Below are 18,546 nucleotides of genomic sequence, written 5' to 3' on the forward strand. Positions count from 1 at the left end.
GAGGAAGCCCTCCCTGGCCAGCAGCAGCAGCCAGCTGGTGCCACCTTCCTCCTGTGCATCCGCAGGTTTTTGGGGTTCTGAGGAAGTCGCTGACATGGATGAAGGTCTGTGCTGCTGTAGCCAGTGTTGTGCTGACAGGTGACACTGCCCAGGTGTGCTGGAGGCCCAGGTCTCCGGCCAGGTCACTCCGTATCACTGCCCCTGACTCCCCTGACCCTGTTTGGAAACAGCATGTGGTAACTCAGTGTGGGGAAGGAGAAGTTGCACCAGAATTTTCTGTCTGTTCTTGCAGGGTGCAATGAGAGGAAAGGTGATTTGCTCCTTAATGTGGTTGAGGCAAATGACTTTCTGCCAGGTGTAACCCAGAGCCTGAAAGCAGGGATTTTGGCAATGTGAACAAGAGTGTAGGGCTCGACTGGTGCTTGTTTTTTGGGGCTGAGACTTGAGGATACATGTTGTGTCTGGTGCTAGAAGGAGACAGGAGTGTGCAGGACTTGCAAAGTAATTCTCTTATTCTGAACACTTGCTGGTACAGAGCAGGGTTGAGGCTTCTCCATCAAGTCCCAGCAAAGACTGAAATGCAGAAACCGCCTCCGCTGTGATTCGAGCTGACAAATGTGGTGATCGCCAGTTAAACCAATAGTTTGTCCTTTAATGAAGGCTCTGTCAACAGCTTGGCAGTCTCATTTGCAGTCTTCTGCATGTCCCAATCTGTCAGAGGCAGGACAGCTATTTTCCTTCCCTGCAGCCTTCACTCTGCCCTTTGGGAAATGCCCTTTTGCCATTTCTGCCTTCTGCCCTCCTGGGCTGGCTGGATTTGCCATCAAAATCAGGTTAAGGAAATTGGAGCTGTTCAGCATCAGACAGTGCTTGCTTAGGCCCTTCAGTATTTCCTCAGAAGATGCCCCAAGCCAGGGCCTGTGTGCTTTGTTTTCCTCTCTGGCTCTCCTGGCTGTGCTCTGCAGCCCAGCATGGGACTGGTCCCCAGGAACAGCCCGGGCTGAGCTCTCCCTGTGCTGTCCCAGGCCTGGGAGCGTGGCTGTGGGGTGTGCTGGGTCACACTGGCCTGTACACAGCAAGCTGGGCCGTGTAAACACAGAGGAACAAAAGTAGGAGTTTCCTCTCCTTCTGTGGTTTTGGCAGAACAGAAACTGCCGTGGTTCTGGTGCTTCCCAACTGGGGATGGCTGCAGAGAGCCTGCTCTGCATGGGGGTTGCTTTGTGTGAGACCCTCCTGCTCTTCCAACACATCCTGCTCCATCTGCTGAATGCTTTATAGTTTGGGTGACCCCTCTGGGTCCACTGCAGAGCTCCTCATCATCAGCCCCAGCAAGCAGCACATCTCAATTAAGCACAGAGCTTATTTGGGGGTGAGCTGGGGATCGTGCTCCACAGTTCTGGGAAACTCTGGATGGCTGAAATGTTTGCCTTGAGTTGGTGTGCGACGTTCTGTGTCTGAGGTCTGCCCACCCTGGTGAACACGGGGCTTTCAAGCCTTATCTCTGACAAGGCTCTATTTAACCATCACTGCTCAGAAGAACCCAAACCAAACTGAAAAACAACCTTACAGAAAAAAAATCCCAACCCCAAAAACCTCAAACACACAGAAATGGCAAGCACGAGATGAAGTGGGTTTGATTGATGTTGTTTTTGGAGGTGCTGTGGCTGGAGCAGCAGCCCCATGTTCGATGCTGTGGTCTCAGCCATTCCTGTGCTGAAGGAACTTCTGGGATCAGCTCTGGCTCTGTGAAATCCCCGGGTCAGTGACACATCGGGCAGCTCCACATGCTGAGCTATTCCCTCAGTGGGGGATTTCAGTGACCAGCATTGCTGTTCTGCCTCCTCCCCACAGTAACTATTAACGTGGGGTTTTGCTGCCTTCATGTTTCCTCATTGCAGAGAAAAGTGTGCTGGGATTCTCTGCTTCAGCACCTTTGAAGCACGAAGGTGATGTTACAGATCCACAGCGTTTGGGGGCTCTTGCTTGAGGTGTGGATTGATGGGAGACTCGTCCTCAGACAGTGGGTGGCACGTGCTGTGCTGTCGTTATTTTGGTTCTCACTATTTTTTCCCCCTTCTTGGCAGATCTTCTGAATTTGGCTCCTGACTAGAGCTGACAGATGATGGAAACATTTCCCTGGCGATGTCTCTGGGGCGACTCCTCCGACGAGCCTCTTCAAAAGCGTCCGACCTCCTGACCCTGACTCCCGGCGGCAGCGGCGGTGGTTCCTCCTCCGTGCTCGATGGGGAGATCATCTACTCCAAGAACAATGTCTGTGTCCACCCCCCTGAGCTGCTGCAGGGCATTGGGGAGCACCATCCAGGTGATGGGGTGTTGCAGACACTGCCCACTCTCTCTTTTTCTCTCTCCTGACTGTTGTTTCTATCAAGTTCTACACTGTGGGCTCTAAGAAATTAAGAGGTGCCAGTGGGGGACAGGGCAAGGCAGTTTTGTGGAAGACTAAGGAAAGCCATCCGCAGGCTGATCCATCAGCTCTTCTTTTAGTAGGAATATTGGTGATATCGCTCCTTTCTCTTCTGGTCCAGCATGGATTTACCTGGTTTAGTAAGTCCTTTTGTACAGTCAGAAGTTGTCATTTGAGACCAGTAACTTCTGTTGCTCGTTTCTGTCCATGAATTTTTCAGGAAATCCAAGTATCCTCTTGTGCCTGTCATTGCTGCAGTGGCCTCAGCAACCACTGGTAAAGGGAGAATCCAAAAAGCCTGATTGTGGCTGCATGCACTGTAGTAAATGAGAATAAATCCTGCTCTGTCCTTTTATTCTCATCTGTTCCTGTGCTCTTTCATGTTCTCATCAAAGACCTGTGGCTCTTGGCTTAGCTTCACAAAACGAATTATTCTCTGAACACTAACCCTTGCTTTCATTTTTGTGTGGGTGACTTCTTTTTCCATTGGCTTCCCATGAAAACTGTAGCCCTTTAGCTACACTAAGGTAAATATTCTTGAGAAATCAATGTTCAGCTGGCACTTGAAATTGTTTAAAAAACGGTAGAACTTTTTCATGTGGCAACATACTTTATCATTTACTCTTGATTAGTAAATCTGTCCAGGAAATCCAAGTATTTGCATGTCATTTCTCTGTTCAGTTAGGCCAGAGGGAGCTGAGATTGCTCAGAAGCCACATACAGATTTGAAATAATTTGCAGATACTGAATAATGTTGAGCACTCCACAGTTCCTTTGACAGAATTCTGTCCTGGTAAATAAAAGAGTTTGTTTTGCCCATGTGCAGTGGTAATGAAGTGACAGGAATCACTGAATGGTTTGGGCTGAGAGGGACCTTAACGATGATCTCCTTCCATCACCCTGCCATGGGCAGGAGCACCTTTCACCAGACCAGGTTGCTCATCCAGCTTGGCCTTGAACATTTCCAGGGATGGAGAGACGGGGAAAGGGAAATTTCAGGGTTCTGCAGTTCCCTTAGAACGACTCCATGTCACAACTGGTGCTCCTGTGCTCTCTCTCAGGCTATTTGTGCTTGTACATGGAGAAGGACGAGCTCCTGGGAACCACGCTGATCCTGGCCTGGGTGCCCAACTCCCGCATCCAGCGGCAGGATGAGGAAGCCCTGCGCTACATCACCCCCGAGAGCTCCCCCGTGCGCAAAGCGCCCCGAAAGCGCGGCCGCCACGCCCAGGGCTTCGGCAGCGGCCGGCCCGCGTCCCCCTCGGAGCAGAGAGGGGCGGTGACCCTCAAGGGGGACGAGATCCTCACAGTGCCCCAGCTCGTGAGGGATGGGGCCCCCTCCTTGGAAGGGGAGAAGCTGTCACAGAGCGGCGCCCGCCGGTCCCCGCAGCCCCCCCGCAGCGACTCAGGGACCCTCTCCACCGTCAGCTCCCAGGAGGAGCAGAACAGGTCGGAGGGCACGGAGGAGGGCCTGGACTGCAGGGAGGACGAGGGCTCCTTGGAGCTGTCTGCTGACGATGTGAGCAGGGACAGCACTTTTGACTCTGATTCTGATGCCTTCTCTTCCCCGTTCTGCCTCTCTCCCATCAGTGAAGCCCTGGGGAAAAGCAGCAGCTCTGTGTTCCTGGACAGTGAAAGCAGGTGAGTGCATCCTTTCTCTGGTTTCTCTGGGTGCTGGGTGCTGAGCTTGGAGATGCTGAAGGGAGTTGAGAAACTTCACAGTGGCATTGAGCTCAATGTCCTGTCTGGCTTCAGACTCCTATGGAATTTACAGGAAACTGTCAGCCAGTTCTGCTTCTGCTCAATGTACCCTGGCCCCAAACATCCAGGTCTGCGTATGTTCTTTCAGGTGAACTGTCTTGAGCCCTGGAAACAGCATTGCTAAAGTAAACGGGTTCTTTGTTGGCCTCATTTGCTCTGCTGAGGACCTGAGCTTGTTGCTTCTCGTGCAGAGCCACATCAAAGGGCCTGGCTGATTTCCTGAGCCGTGGGCACCCCTCTGGGCCCTGTGTTGACACGAAACCTGCGTGTGGGAGCTTGTTTTGCTGCTGTTCGGAACGTGGTCCTACTTCAGACAGACAAATATTCATTCTTGCGTGTCACATCTGGGTATTTCAGTCAGTGCTTCTCAGTGTCACCTGCAGTAACCGCTACAGGGGGAAAGAGGGCACCTTGGCAAGGGAATAATGAGCAGGAGGACATCTGTATAACTCACTGTTCCCTTACCCAGTGGTTCTGACTTTCTGGACCCTGCCCTGTTGGTGTGTTACTCGTTTCCATCTCAGGGAGGATGGATGTGCTGCGTTCCTGAAGCACCATGGGGATGATTTTTAGGCTACAACTCAACTTTGAAACTACACCTGAAATGAGGAGAAACAAGTTCTCCTTTGTGTGTGTCAACAATGCACAGACTGCACTGACAATTGGAGAGATTTTGCCTCTATTTTACAGGCTAATCTCAAATCCAGAGAATGCCAGTAAGAATGAGGTTTGTGAGGAAGTATTCTAATGGATTCAATTATCTCTGGGTATTTTAAAACCCTTCAGTGAGGTGATGTCAGACTTCGTGTCAGCTTTGCATTCAAGATGTGCCCCAGCAGGATGCTGCTGGTTAACTGTGACCCACAGGGCTTGAGCTCTGCAGCACCTGTGCCATGGGTTGAGCGGTGGCTGTCCCATCCCATCCTGTCCCATCCCATCCCAAATAATGAAGTCCAGCCTTTGTCAGATCAGTGGGTGAGAGACACCCACTGATGACCATGAGTGAAATGTGCATAGCCTGGCATCTTCTGTCCTCATAGAGGGATTGTGAAGCTTAGGGCTCAAGAATGTGTTATTATCCCACAGTAGTGGTTGGACGTGGGAAGAGCGAGGGACATGTTCGGAATAACATCCTGGCTGCTGAACACCAGGAGGCTGAGCTCATCCTGGGGAAACCCCAGTCCTGGCGTGGGCCACAGCCCACGTGCTGTGCCAGGAATGCTGTGGGCTTGGATTGCTCCCACAAGGAGCTGGTGCAGGAGGGTCCCAGGCAGCGTCCAGTGAGTCAGGAGTGTTGTGGTTTAACTGTGCTGCAACACTTATGCTCTGAGCTGCAAATAGTGTCAGGAGAGGAAGGAAATACGGTTTATTGCATCTTCTGTGCCTTGTCTGTGAATTCCTGTGGCATTTCCCTGCCCTCTGCCGGCTTTTCCTCACTGCTGCTGGAGCCCAGACAACTCCAGCCAGGCAGAGCCAGCTCTGCACACACAGCTCCGGGGCCTCCTTGGCTTTGCTTTTTTTCTTCTTTTTTAACTCCTGTGGTGCCAGTCTGAAGCCTCACACAGTGCACATGACACTCATAATTGGCAGCAGATTAATAAAACAGAGCTTTTGTTGTTTGGGACTTCTGACTTGAAAGGGTTTTGTCCAGTGTGTGCATTTTTTGTGCCAATTTGTTCTTCCCCGTTGAGCAGCCTTCCATGGAATCTGCAGGATCTTACAAGCTGTTGAGTGGGAGATTTAGCAAGAATCCTTTGCAAAAGTCTGGTCAAAAAGCATCTCATATTTCCTGTGTTCATCCCTGCATTTTGGGGAACGGGAGATTGTGTTTTGGAAGTCACCACAAACATGGGAACAGCTTCCTTGTTTCTTAAGGATTTGTTTTGGTTTGGGTTTTTCTGCTGGCTGCTTCCCTTCTGAGCCAGAATTGGAGTGGGAACAAAGTTTGTGCTGCTGGCAGATTGTTTGAGCTCTCTTTTCTCCCCACCTCCCAGTCACCACCTCCTCTCTGCCAGGAGGAACGACTCTTTCTGGTTGTTTCCCTCTGCACTGGGGAGCTGCAGCAGAGACAGCTCCGCTCTTCCCTGTGGTTGCTGCAAAAGCTGAAGGAATATGTTGCATTTCAGTCCAGCCAGCTTCCTGTGTGATTAGATATGCTCAGAAATGGAGAAATGGGTCACTGTGGAAGAATTGGGATGTACAGGTACACTTGGATCAGATGAGATCAGGGGCTCGGCGAGCTGCTTGACAGAATCCCTGTGTGACCAGGAGTCACGAGTCCCATCTGTCTCTTGGAGTGTCCCCTGAGGAGGTGGCCTGGCCACCTGGGCATGAGGGAGCCACAAACACTGCAGTGTGTGCAGGATGAGGATGGGGAGGAGGGAGGGAGGTGGGCTGGGGAGCCCTGGAGTTGCACAACGAGTAAGTCGATTGTAAGTCACCAACTCTCCTGGTAGACCATAAGGAAATGAAAACGTATCCATTGTTTTTTTCCTCTTTGCTTCTCAGTTTGACAGGCTGACAGGGGTCCCATGCAGCAATCGATGCATCCTCCTCCCGTTTACACAATTCTTGGGGCTGGGAGCAATGGGAGTGTCCCAGCACCAGTGTGCACACTCTTGCTTCTCTTTAGACCAGCCTGGCACACTGCTGCAGAGTGCCCTCATCCCTCAAGGGAAGGTGGCCTTACTGTCCTGGGGCTTGTGTCCTTCTTAACTTTGGGGACCCCTTAGTGCTCCCAACACATGGTTCCTGCAGGAGGCAGCTGGTGTGGGGAGTGCCTGCATTGATGGCAGCTTTGTCAGGGTCCGTGTTTCTGTGGAAAAGGAGGGATTCTGGAAATAAAATCATTCCGTTCTGTCCCTTCCCTCCCCAGTCCCCGTTGTTTGTTGGCTGTCAGGAAACATTTGCCTTGTGGCCTGAAGGACATGAGTTCAGGGCAGCTGCTCTCTGTGCCCAGCTCTGGCTCGCTGCCGCCCTGGGAAATTCCTCTGCTTCCATTTTCCCCATCAGTAAAGTGAAACTAAAAGGCTTTTGTTACATCCAGGCAACCAAACAGCATCTGACACCTCTGTAATGTCCATCCACTGATGCTGCTGGAGTTATTGAACTGACCACGACATCAGATCTATACAATCGGTTGTGGAAGCACTTAGTGCTCTGCGAATGGGGTTTGGTTTGGGGTGGGGGTTTGTGCTGTTCCAGAGTGATCTCTGGATAACAGGAGCTTTCATGGGTGCTCAGGCTGCTGGAGGCTTTTCACTCATCAACTGCGATTGCTGATACCTGACAAGCACCACAACAATGCTGACTAGGAGATACAAACACTGGCCTTGGTTCCTTCACTCACTTCACCGTAGGATGTTGGTCAATACAGTCAAAATTTGGACTGAGGAGCCTCAGTGTTGGAATTGTACGAGTGGAGCTTGGGGCAACATCTGGCCAGAGGCTGGAGCTCCACGAGCGGCCCCACAGGTGCTGGGACAGAGGCCAGCAGTGCTCCCACAGCTCTTGCTGGAAAGAACAAGCAGAAGCGGTGTGATCAAGGTGGAATCAATGCAGGAAGGAAACATCTTTCATGAGACAGCGATCGTTTTAGCAGCCAGTAATAAAAATAACGAAACACTGTCATAATGGAGCTGGATGATGGTGAGTTCTCATGTTCTTCAGCAGACATGAATTCATACAGCAGATCGATCATAGACAGCCCAGGCAAAGCTCACAGCACGGGGAAAAACTCCTTTGGCGTCGCAGTTGATGCAATTTTTACGGATGTGTTGCACATCCTGTTGTTAAGCCGCTTCTCAGGAGCTCATCAGTAAATGAGCTGCTCCGGGAGCGGGTGGGAGCAGTGCGGGCATTGCATCACCTTGTTTTGGCAGCTCACCTGAAGGGCTGAGAGCCGTTCCGACCTCTGCAGCAAAAACAGGAGACAAAATTGTAAGGGAAATGAGCTGAAATTAGCGTGAACTGGCAGGAGCTCTGGAGTCATCAAGAGATTGGGAATTCATCACTGTTGTAACAGACGTGATTATATTGGAACCAGGGGAATTGGTCACAGACTTTAAAGTCTCCTGTAACTTCTTGCAGCATCTCAGTTTTGAATGATTTCAGCCTTGGGGAGGAGTGCGGGGGGTGCCTGGTACAGGCTTCAATTCCCCAGGACTTGCCTGAACTGGTGCCACTTATGATGTAAGACAACGAAGCTTCTAATTCCACTTGTACCCAAGCCCATGCTGGGGAAAAAAATACCCGCAAATCAGAAGGATAGTCCTTTATCCCTTCTGTTTGCGTTGTGGGGTCAGTGTAAGCTTCCCTAAGGCAGGGATGGTCTGTGTGGAGCCGGACACTGGCAAGCAAAGCTGGCCTGAGCCGTCAGCAGCACTGTGCAATCAATTAAAGTTGTTGCAAAGCTGAGAAGGTTGGACAGATCCAAGAGATTGCAGAGGCATACGGCTCTATCTTGCTTTACATAAATATTTGAATAGCAAGAACATTAATTATAGCAGGTTTGTTTCTTCCCTCTGTTGGGTTGCTGCCAGATTTCATTGGAAGAAAATAGTGACAGCTAACTTGGGATCGGGTATTGCGGCTAAGGGGGTCCGTGAAGCTCTTTATTTGGGGTGTCGGGGAGGGACCAAGAGCGGGTGATGCCCAAGGGGGAGATCCCACGGCCACGCAGCGGGAGCGAGGAGGGGATGGGGAGGGTCCCCTCTGCCGCCAGGCTTCTGGGGCGCCGGGCGTTGTCCGGGTGTGCTCAGGAGAGCGAGGAAGGCTGAACTGTGCTTCGGACGCAGTTCCATGGGCAGGGCCGATGTGGCTTTCTGTGGAGCCGTGCCTCGTGGCTGCCCTGGCTTTTCCGTGGCCTGTGACCGCGGGTCGCTACCATGGCCGGTGACCGTGACCATCACCACGACTGTGACCGTGGCCGGTGCCCGTGGCCATGACCGTGCCCTTGGCCAGTGCCTGTGACCGTGACCGTGGCCGTGACTGTGCCCGGGGCCGGGGCCGGGGCCGGGGCCGGGGCCGGTCGGTGGCGCGGCGGGACCGCCAGGGGGCGCGCTGTGCCCAGCGGTGCCCCCCGGGACCCCCGGTCCTGCCCCCCCCTCCCCTCACCGCGGCCAAGGCGGGAGATCCCGGAGCCGTGGAATGGTTTGGGTGCAAAGGGACTTTAAACTCCGTCCAGTGCCACCCCTGCCATGGCAGGGACACCTCCCACTGTCCCAGGCTGCTCCCAGCCCCAGTGTCCAGCCTGGCCTTGGGCACTGCCAGGGATCCAGGGGCAGCCACAGCTGCTCTGGGCACCCTGTGCCAGGGCCTGCCCACCCTCCCAGGGAAGGATTCCTTCCTAATAGTTAATCTAAATCTACTCTCAATTTGAAACCAATCCCCCTTGTCCTGGCACTCCACCCCTTGTAAAAAGTCTCTCTCCATGTTTCTTGTCAGCTCCTTCAGGCCCTGCAAGGCCACACTAAGCTCACCCCAGAGCTTCTCCTCTCCAGGCTGAACATTCCCAGCTCTCGCAGCCTTTCCTCCCAGCAGAGCTGCTCCATCCCTCTGCTCATCCTGGAGCCTCCTCTGGGCTCTCTCCAGCAGCTCCAGGTGCTCCCTGTGCTGGGCCCCAGGGCCGGGGCAGCTCTGCAGGTGGGGCCTCACCTGAGCACAGGGGCACAGGGGCAGAACCCCCCCTGCCCTGCTGCCCACGCTGGGCTCAGCCCAGCTCAGGGGGGCTCTGGTCCCAGCACACACAGCTGGGGCATGGCCAGTGCTTGCCCACCAGTACCCCCAAGTCCTTCTCCCCAGGGCTGCTTTCACCTTTTCCCTGGATATTGTTGCATTTCTTCTGTTATTTATTTATACAATCGCAATGCCCAGAAATCTGAATGGAGAGCAGAGATAAATGGCACTGGCAGGTATCCACAGCTTTGTGAGGGAAGAATTGCGTTAAGTGAATCAAAATAAAGAGCATGTCCCCTCCAAAGCACCACAGTATATGCAAATAAATCTGCACGGCCTCTGCCTCCTTGGCTCGGGCCTCGCAATTATCCCAGCATTAGGCATTTACAATAACTCTGGAACATGCTTTTAGGCAGTGCTCCTCTTTCCTCTCCCTTTTCTGCTACTTGAAGCAAGCTCTTCCCTTGGGAAATCCTCATTGTCTTGTGGAAACAGTGAAATCCTCCCTGGGTGGTGCTGGCTCAGCTCACGCTGGGGCAGCGGCAGAGTCCAGGGAGTTGGTTAACTTCGCCACTAAAATGTCCCCCTGAAATTCCCAGTTCACTGCTTAGAGCCAGGAATATAAGAACAAAGGTAATCGGCAAGTCTTTCAAGGGAGCAAGTGGTTTGAAGGCTTGATTATAATTAGCATAATTAGGGGAGAATTTTATTTTTGCATGGATTGAACTGAAAAGAAAAAAAAGCAGAATAATCCATTGATTTTAAAAATAAAATAAACACAGGGAAGAAAGGTCCCCTTCTCCAGGCTGGAATGGACTGAAAAGCAAACATTCTTTTTTGGGCTTTGCTGAGAAATCACTTTTTCCATCTAAGGAATTTTTTTTTAAGTGTTGCATTTTGATTGATTTATTAATGAACGTAAGCCCAGGCATGAGATGCCCGTTCTCTGTATGGATTGTAAAAATCCTTCATTGAGCTTCTGGAACGTTTTCCTCCCTTAAACTGAAGGTAACATTTGCATCCTTGAGCAGTGTCCGCTCGGCTCTAAGTGATTTGTTGTGTTTGGCTGCTGGGAGCTGTGTGTATTTTACTCCTAAGTATCAAACTGCTCGTTCTGCCCCCTCTCTCTCCCGGCAACAAGAAGTCTCAGAGAAAAACAGAAAAACCTTGCTTGGGTTTACCTGAGCAGCTACACCTGTGTGGAAGTGTCAGCTGTGAAAGCAGATTGTTTGTCTCCTAGCTGGAGGTAGAGGTGTATTACATTCCAGACTTTGGGGAAAAGAGATTAAAACACCCATTAGTTCACTACAAACTTCTGGTTTGTTTTTTTTTTTGTTTTTGTTTTTGTTTTTTTTTGCCTTTCCCATTTACATTCAAAATAATTAACTCAAGAACTCTGGGTTTATTTTGTTTTCCTCGTGCTTTAACTCACAGCACTGGGGGGACCCTCCGGAGGCGGCGGGGCTGTTTTTCTAATGCCCCCTTGCTGGCTGGAATGGTTCAGCTTCCCCTCAGGCCTCGAGGGCTTGGAGGGATGAATTAGGAGCAACAAAGCCCCCAGTGTGGTGAGGCTTTCACCTTTCTCGGGCGCGGGGCAGGACGGCAGCACCAGCACCGCCGTGCGGTGGGATGGGGTGGGGTGGGTCCCCCCCGACCGCTGCTGTCACCAAGGTCTGGGATGGAGATCCGCGTTCTGCCTCTGCCAGGGAGCTGGGAAGCTCTGGGAAGGCGGGCAGGGCGCTGGGAACACGCACTGCGATAGCCCCGTAAAGCACAACAAATCGGTTTGATCTTTGTTTCTCAAGGACAAACCAATTACGCCCGTCAGAAGGCAAAGCTGCATAATCGGGTTTCTGCGAGTCCCTCGCCGTGTTACAGTGGTTTATTTGTCAGGCTGGTGTTGGCAGAGCCGGTGTTAATTCCCAGCCCGTCCCTGACGGTGAACTTGGTGTTTCAGCCCAAGGTCAGAGGGTGCCTGCGGAGTCCGTGCGCTCCCCGCAGCGCCTGAACACGGCTCGTGGCCACGGACCCTGTGCTCCGGCCTGGCCGAGGTGAGGGAGGGGCTCCAGCACTTTCCAGATGTAAACAGCCTGTTCTTTGGATGTTGTTAATAACAGGAATGCGAGGAGTGACTAACAACAATGCGCTGACTAGGACAAGCGCTTGGATTTGCTTCCCGGTGCCCTGCTTGAAAGGATACAATTATTTTTCGTAACTGTTTATTTTCCCTTTACAACAAGCTAAGCGAAGCAAGTTTGTCAGAGGCAGAGTGCTCCTAATTTGGTCTCCAGTGACCTCTGCAGCCGTGATTGGCAGCCCGGTGTCAGGAAGGAACTTGTGCCTGTGAGATAGAAATGAGCAGAACAAATGCCGTAGGACAGCCTGGGTTCCCTGGGGGACACGGGCTCAAAAAGGTGAAAGAAGTGCAATTACAGGAGGTTTTCAGCACAGAAAGTTAATTAGCTACTAAATAGCATTTAGTGCAGTTCAACGTGGGGAAATTTATGTTTTGAAAGCAAACAGATCAATGGAAAGCCTGTGGAACAAGCTCTTGGAAAGTCCATGTTGACATCTGTGTACTTTGTACTGTAGCAGCCTGAGCAGTTTTTCCCAGGTTTCCCCAACAAACAGGAGGAATTGTTAGATTTGTTTCCCACACGTTTGCAGACGTATAGAAATGCTTCCACATGAGGATGTTTTGACATTTAATTTTAGAAATTCTGGCTAGGCTTTCTAAATCCAGGCTATCCAACACCTTGTTCCCTAGTCACTGTGGTCAGTGGAAATCGATTCTGTTCAGGTTCTCTGAGGCGCAGGAACTTCAAGTTCCAAATGTTTTCAGCCAAAGGGTGGATTTAACACAATTCTTAACCTGGTTACTGGTCTGTGCTGGTCAGAGTGAGGAGCTGGTGCGACGGCAGCGTTTCCCTGTCCATGGCTGGCTCTGTGTGGCCATACTCCGTGGGAAGCTGGTGCTGTCCTGCGAGTGTCCTTCCAGCCCTGCTCTCCAGAGTGAGCAGAGACATTTTGACATCTTTTTTTTTAATCCTAAATTACAAGTCTGGTTTCCTTTGCATGTCTTTCATGTCACTGAAGTCAGCACGTTTCACAGTCTATAATATATGTATTTTGTCAAGGACACTTTTTTTATCAGAACAATGGATTTGGGTTCCAGATGCTCAATATTACCTCACTCTGTACAGCCACTGCACTAAATTTTTAGGCATTTCAGGATAGCTTTGAACTTTTATTGGCAGATTATTTGTTTGAAGCTGTCTTTCTTAGCAGCTGATGCTGCCAGGAGCTGTTTCACCTTGCTGGGAAGAAGAGGAACCCAGAAGGTCAGTGCCTGTGGGGAATAGTGTAGAAACAGAGAAACGCTAACCCCTGGGGAGGAAAAGGGGCATGTAATTCCCATTACATGGATGCTCATACATTATGATGATACTCATTGTCTGTAAATGATGGTCCCAAGCCGGCATGCAGGAATGCTGGGGCTGTGGGAGCTGTTATTAGTGACAGCGTGCGTTAGCGCAGGGGTGATGGAGAGCCAGCTCCAGCGGCAGGGTTTGGCTCTGGCAGGGGGCTCTCTGGGAATCAGGTGGTGCACGCTGACAGCTTGGGTAACTGCCACATCATGGCTGTAGCCTTCAGCCCCTTTCTCTCTTGTAATTGTATTTGTCACATCACATCGTAAAATGAGTTATTAGGTCTTTGTTGCTGAAATTGGCTTCCCAGGTAATCGGGGCAGGTCTCTGGAACAGAAATAATAACTGGGTTTAGCTCTCTCTGCACCGTAGGTGTGTTCCAGGGCTTTGGAACTGTGAGTTGGGTCCCACTGCTGTAGGTTGAGTCTCACCTGCAGTGTCTGAGCTCCTTGACTGTGTGAGAGGTCCCATGTGGTGGGAGGAGAATGGTGGCTCCTTAGGGGCTGCAAAGGCTCCAGGAATGTGGATATGGTTGGCTGCTGTAGTTGATTGTTGAGTGGAAAAAGTATATCAGCCCCTGGTCCTGCTCCCCAGCAGGAATGGGATGTGTTTTGAGACAAGAGTGGTGGGACTTGGGTGAGGGCAAAAGGCTGAAGTGGAATCACAGAATCACAGAATCATTTGGGTTGGAAAAGCCCTCAGAGATCGAGTCCAGTCATTCCCCCAGCACTGCCAAAGCCACCACTGACCCATGTCCCCAGGTGCCACATCCACATGGCTGTTAAATGCCTGCAGGGGTGGGGACTCCACCACTGCCCTGGGCAGCCTGTTCCAATGTTTGACAGCCCTTTCCGTGAAGAATTTTTCCCCAATATCTAACCTGACCCTCCCCTGGCACAACTTGAGGCTGTTTCTCTCTGTCCTGTCCCTTGTTCCCTGGGAGCAGAGCCTGACCCCCAGCTGGCTCCACTCTTCTGTCAAGGAAGAGATGGTCCCCCCTGAGCCTTCTTTTCCCCAGGCTGAGCCCCCCCAGCTCCCTCAGCTGCTCCTGGGGCTCCAGACTCTTCCCCAGCTCCGTTCCCTTCCCTGGACGTGCTCCAGCCCCTCCATGACCTTCTTGGACTGAACATGGCCCAGGGTTTCCTAACCCAGGTTTCACTAATCCTCCTTGATTTTTTTCCCTGTCCCTTTTATTTCCATGGCCCACTGCACTTGTTGTTTTGCTGACCAGTGCTGTGTACTAGCTGGTGCTCTGTTTTTCCTGGATCCGACAACCCAAAGTCTCTCTGGAATGTTCCTCTGGCTATTTGCGTTGCAGTGTTTCAGCTCCCTGCTTTTACAGGGTGCTCTGGGATAAATTCCTCATCCAACAGATAGAATAGTCTGACAAACAATAAACTCTTCCCCCTGCATCTGTCTATCTTGAGTGCCTGGTTAGAGGACTCCCCAAACCCCACAAAATTAGCAGAGATCATAGTGCTTATTGTTACTGGCCTACAGAATGATCTCAATATTAAAATTTTGTTTAAAAGTAGTACAGAAATTAGAGTGTTTTCAATTTTTTTTCAATCAATATGTACAGGAAAAAGTAATTTTAGACACAGTGCGGGTTTTTTCCAAATTTCCCCAGTGACTCAGTGAGCACCAGCACGAGGTGGTTCTGTCTCTGCATCTGTCCTGAGTGTGAATGTTTGTGTCCATTGACCCCTGTGAAGGGCAGGGGGGGCACAGGTGTCTCTTTCAGATTTCACCCTCTGCATCAGTGAGAACATCGGAGTTTCCCTGGGCTGCACAGGCTGAGACACTCTGTTCACCCTGCCTGGAAAGGGGGAACCCACTGACACAAGATGCTTCCGTGCCCATGGGATGCGTGTGGGAGCTTGTCACCGGTGGCTGGATGGGAACTGTAAACATTTGTCTTGGAGAAGCATTTCCGGAAGATCCCCCAGTGCCAGGACTGTGCCCGGGCTCTCCTGCCCGCGGGTCTCGGCTGGCTGCTGCTGCAGCTGGGGCAGGTTTGGGTTATGGAGCAGCTGGAAATGCTGTGCTGTGCTGAGGAACTACAGAACGCCCAGGATCAAAGCCACCCTGCCCAGCTCTACTGTAACTCATTTCTTGGCAGTTCTCTGGACATTTCTGCTGGTCATTTCAGGTGATGTTCTTGAAGAATGGACACATGGACCTCTGTGACCAGGACCTGCATGATCCTCACACCAACCCATCCTCCAGCCCACTGCCATACTGACCAGCTCATCTTTGCAAGAGTTTTAGAAAATGGGTTGCCTCTGCTTAGTCTTTGAGTTAGTTTGAGTCATCTCTTCCAGGAAAATCCTGTGTAACCAGCTGTGGCTGTTACGAAGTGTTGCTCCATAAATACCAGCTGCTCCTAGCAGGCAGTCCAGCCCAAGTGTCTTGTACCAGGACTCTTGTTACATCTGCATTAATGTTAGACACTGAATGTTTTAGAAAGTGTTACATTTTGCTGCTTTATCAGAAAGTAATGCTTGATTTTTCATAAAGGCCAGTACAATCTTCATGGAAAAATTCCCAAAGCAGGGGATGGGGTACAGCTGTGCCTGTGGTCCGAGGTATCCCGGTGTCTAACAGTTGGAGTGAGTTTGGATGTGTGGTGTGATCCCTAATGCCACATCCCTTCTGAGTCCCTGTTCTCCGAATGGCCTGAATGTGAGTTCTGCTTCGCTGCTTCCTTTCCAAAAACTGGAGCAGCAGAACTTCATTCCCAGAGAGCCACGAAGCTGCTCCTTTAGCTGTAGTCAGCCAGCCTTGGTGTCATCCAGACAGTGCTACAGGAGCAGGAATGGGCTCGGGGATCTGAGTCACACATTGGAACGGGCCTTGGTTAAAAATGTAACCAACTCCCTGGGCTGTCCTGAGCCCTGTCTGTCGGAATGCGCTGCCCTGACCCACGGGGAGGTGCTGCCCATGAGGCTGGTCCCTGGGGAAGAGGCCCTGGAGCCAGGCGCGGGAGGCACACGGATGTGAAGTGCATGCTGAGTGTGTGATTTCCAGCGTTCAGTGCCCACATTGTTGGATAAGAGGATTAGAAAACACCACATAAAGTGGCCTTGCAGGGGGCTGCTTTGTACCTGCTCCGGGCCTTGTCTGGCAAACCCCGATTTCACAGCAGAGCCCATTCAGAGCCCGCGCCGAGATTGTTCACGTGCATTGGCCTTTTTACGAGCCAAGGGGTCACAGTTTCACATTCACTTAATTCCCAAAGCACTGATATTTTTCTTTTGGGATGGGGCTGGTGGGGACATGGGGGCTTTTTGAGTGTGAACTCAGTTTGCATTTAAAGCGGGAGATCTGGGGTGGGTTGGGAAAGGGTTGGGTTCACCATCTCTGCTTTGCAGCGGGTTGAAGAGCTCAGGTGTGATTTCCCAATCCTTAACTCTCCCAAGTTTCAAGATTGCAGGTGGAAACCATTTGTCTGGAGTTTATGGACATGAATCCAGGCTTGGCAGGTCCACTTGCAGAGGTGTAATGAGAAACTTGAGTTCAGGGGAAACATCTTTGGATCTCACTGGTCAAAGAGGGAATTTCCCAGATGAGATCCCAGGTCCATACTGCTGTTGGAATGTGCTCATTCCTCCTGTCCCCATCCTGGTGTGGAGTGGCTGAGCTGGACACTGAGGGGATTGCTTGAGCTTCTTCATTTTGCCTTCTCAGAAGTTGGTGTTTTGAGGAATGGGTTTGGCTCTCCCTAGTTCTGCATGCAAGAACTTTAGGAATAAAGACCAAAACCAAGATGCTTTTTGGGATGGTAGGGAATTAATTGAAATAAAAATAATTTATGCTTCAGAACTCTGACTAAAGGTTTTTAACATGGAGCAGCTGTGGTTATTGCCTGTACCCACAGCCTCCCATGGCTGATGGAGATTTTGTCCCCATGCTCTGTCCACAGGGACACGTGTGACAATCGCATGACCTGCTCCACCAGCTCTGCCTCCAGCCTGGACACCAGTGCCCAGTTCCAGGAGAACAATGGGCAAATGCAGAGCACCAGATGGGATGAACAGCAGAAGGTATTTGCCCTCGAGCAGGTGTGTGGTGTCTTCAGAGTCGACCTGGGACAAATGAGATCCCTTCGCCTTTTCTTCAGGTACTGGGTCCTTGTGTGTGAGCTCTGTGTGAGCCCTGTGTGAGCTGTGTGAGCCCTGTGAGAGCTGTGTGAGCCGTGTGTGAGCCCTGTGTGAGCCGTGTGAGCCATGTGTGAGCCCTGTGTGAGCCCTGTGTGAGCCCTGTGAGAGCCCTGTGTGAGCCGTGTGTGAGCTGTGTGTGAGCTGTGTGTGAGCTGTGTGTGAGCCCTGTGTGAGCTGTGTGAGCCCTGTGAGAGCCCTGTGTGAGCCGTGTGTGAGCTGTGTGTGAGCTGTGTGTGAGCCCTGTGTGAGCTGTGTGAGCTGTGTGAGCCGTGTGTGAGCTGTGTGAGCTGTGTGAGCCATGTGTGAGCTGTGTGAGCCGTGTGTGAGCTGTGTGTGTGAGCTGTGTGTGAGAGCTGTGTGAGCTGTGTGTGAGCTGTGTGTGAGCTGTGTGTGAGCTGTGTGTGTGAGCTGTGTGTGAGAGCTGTGTCTGAGCTGTGTGTGAGCTGTGTGTGAGCTGTGTGAGCCCTGTGTGAGCCGTGTGAGCTGTGTGTGAGCTGTGTGAGCTGTGTGAGCTGTGTGTGAGCTGTGTGAGCCATGTGTGAGCCGTGTGTGAGCCATGTGTGAGCCGTGTGTGAGCCGTGTGTGAGCCGTGTGTGAGCTGTGAGAGCTGTGTGAGCTGTGTGTGAGCTGTGTGTGAGCCGTGTGTGAGCTGTGTGTGAGCTGTGTGTGAGCTGTGTGAGCCGTGTGTGAGCTGTGTGAGCCGTGTCTGAGCTGTGTGAGCCGTGTGAGCCGTGTCTGAGCTGTGTGAGCTGTGTGAGCTGTGTGAGCCGTGTGTGAGCTGTGTGTGAGCTGTGTGAGCTGTGTGAGCCGTGTGTGAGCTGTGTGTGAGCTGTGTGAGCTGTGTGAGCTGTGTGAGCCGTGTGTGAGCCGTGTGTGAGCCGTGTGTGAGCTGTGTCTGAGCTGTGTGAGCTGTGTGAGCCGTGTGTGAGCTGTATGATTTCTGGGAGTTGTGCATGCTCTGTGTTGGGGCTCTAGGGGGAGGTGGTTTCTGCAATTTTACCTGGAAGCCTTTCCAGAACAATTGTCTACAGGAAAGTGAGTGTCAGCCTTCCCAAGGAGAGCCTCTGAATTACAGTTACAGAGCCGAAAGGAT

At 51.6% G+C, this 18,546-nt stretch overlaps 1 protein-coding gene across 7 annotated transcripts in view; it reads left to right on the plus strand.

The window, feature by feature from the left end:
• TBC1D16 (TBC1 domain family member 16) overlaps positions 1 to 18,546 on the plus strand; it is a 31,620-nt gene that overhangs the window by 4,340 nt on the left and 8,734 nt on the right. For 4 of the 7 annotated variants that reach the window (XM_082293792.1, XM_082293795.1, XM_082293793.1 and 1 more), the window contains 3 exons: positions 2,085 to 2,323; positions 3,487 to 4,066; positions 17,216 to 17,413. In XM_082293792.1, coding sequence (XP_082149918.1) covers positions 2,143 to 2,323; positions 3,487 to 4,066; positions 17,216 to 17,413 — 959 coding nt within the window. In that variant the 5' untranslated portion in view covers positions 2,085 to 2,142. Of the gene's footprint in view, positions 1 to 2,084; positions 2,324 to 2,386; positions 2,566 to 3,331; positions 3,360 to 3,486; positions 4,067 to 17,215; positions 17,414 to 18,546 lie in introns of those variants that run through there. The other 3 variants (XM_082293796.1, XM_082293797.1, XM_082293798.1) reach the window with 3 other exon arrangements.

The sequence above is a fragment of the Coloeus monedula genome, assembly GCF_965178545.1.
Source record: "Coloeus monedula genome assembly, chromosome: 19".
NCBI classification, from domain to species: domain Eukaryota; kingdom Metazoa; phylum Chordata; class Aves; order Passeriformes; family Corvidae; genus Coloeus; species Coloeus monedula.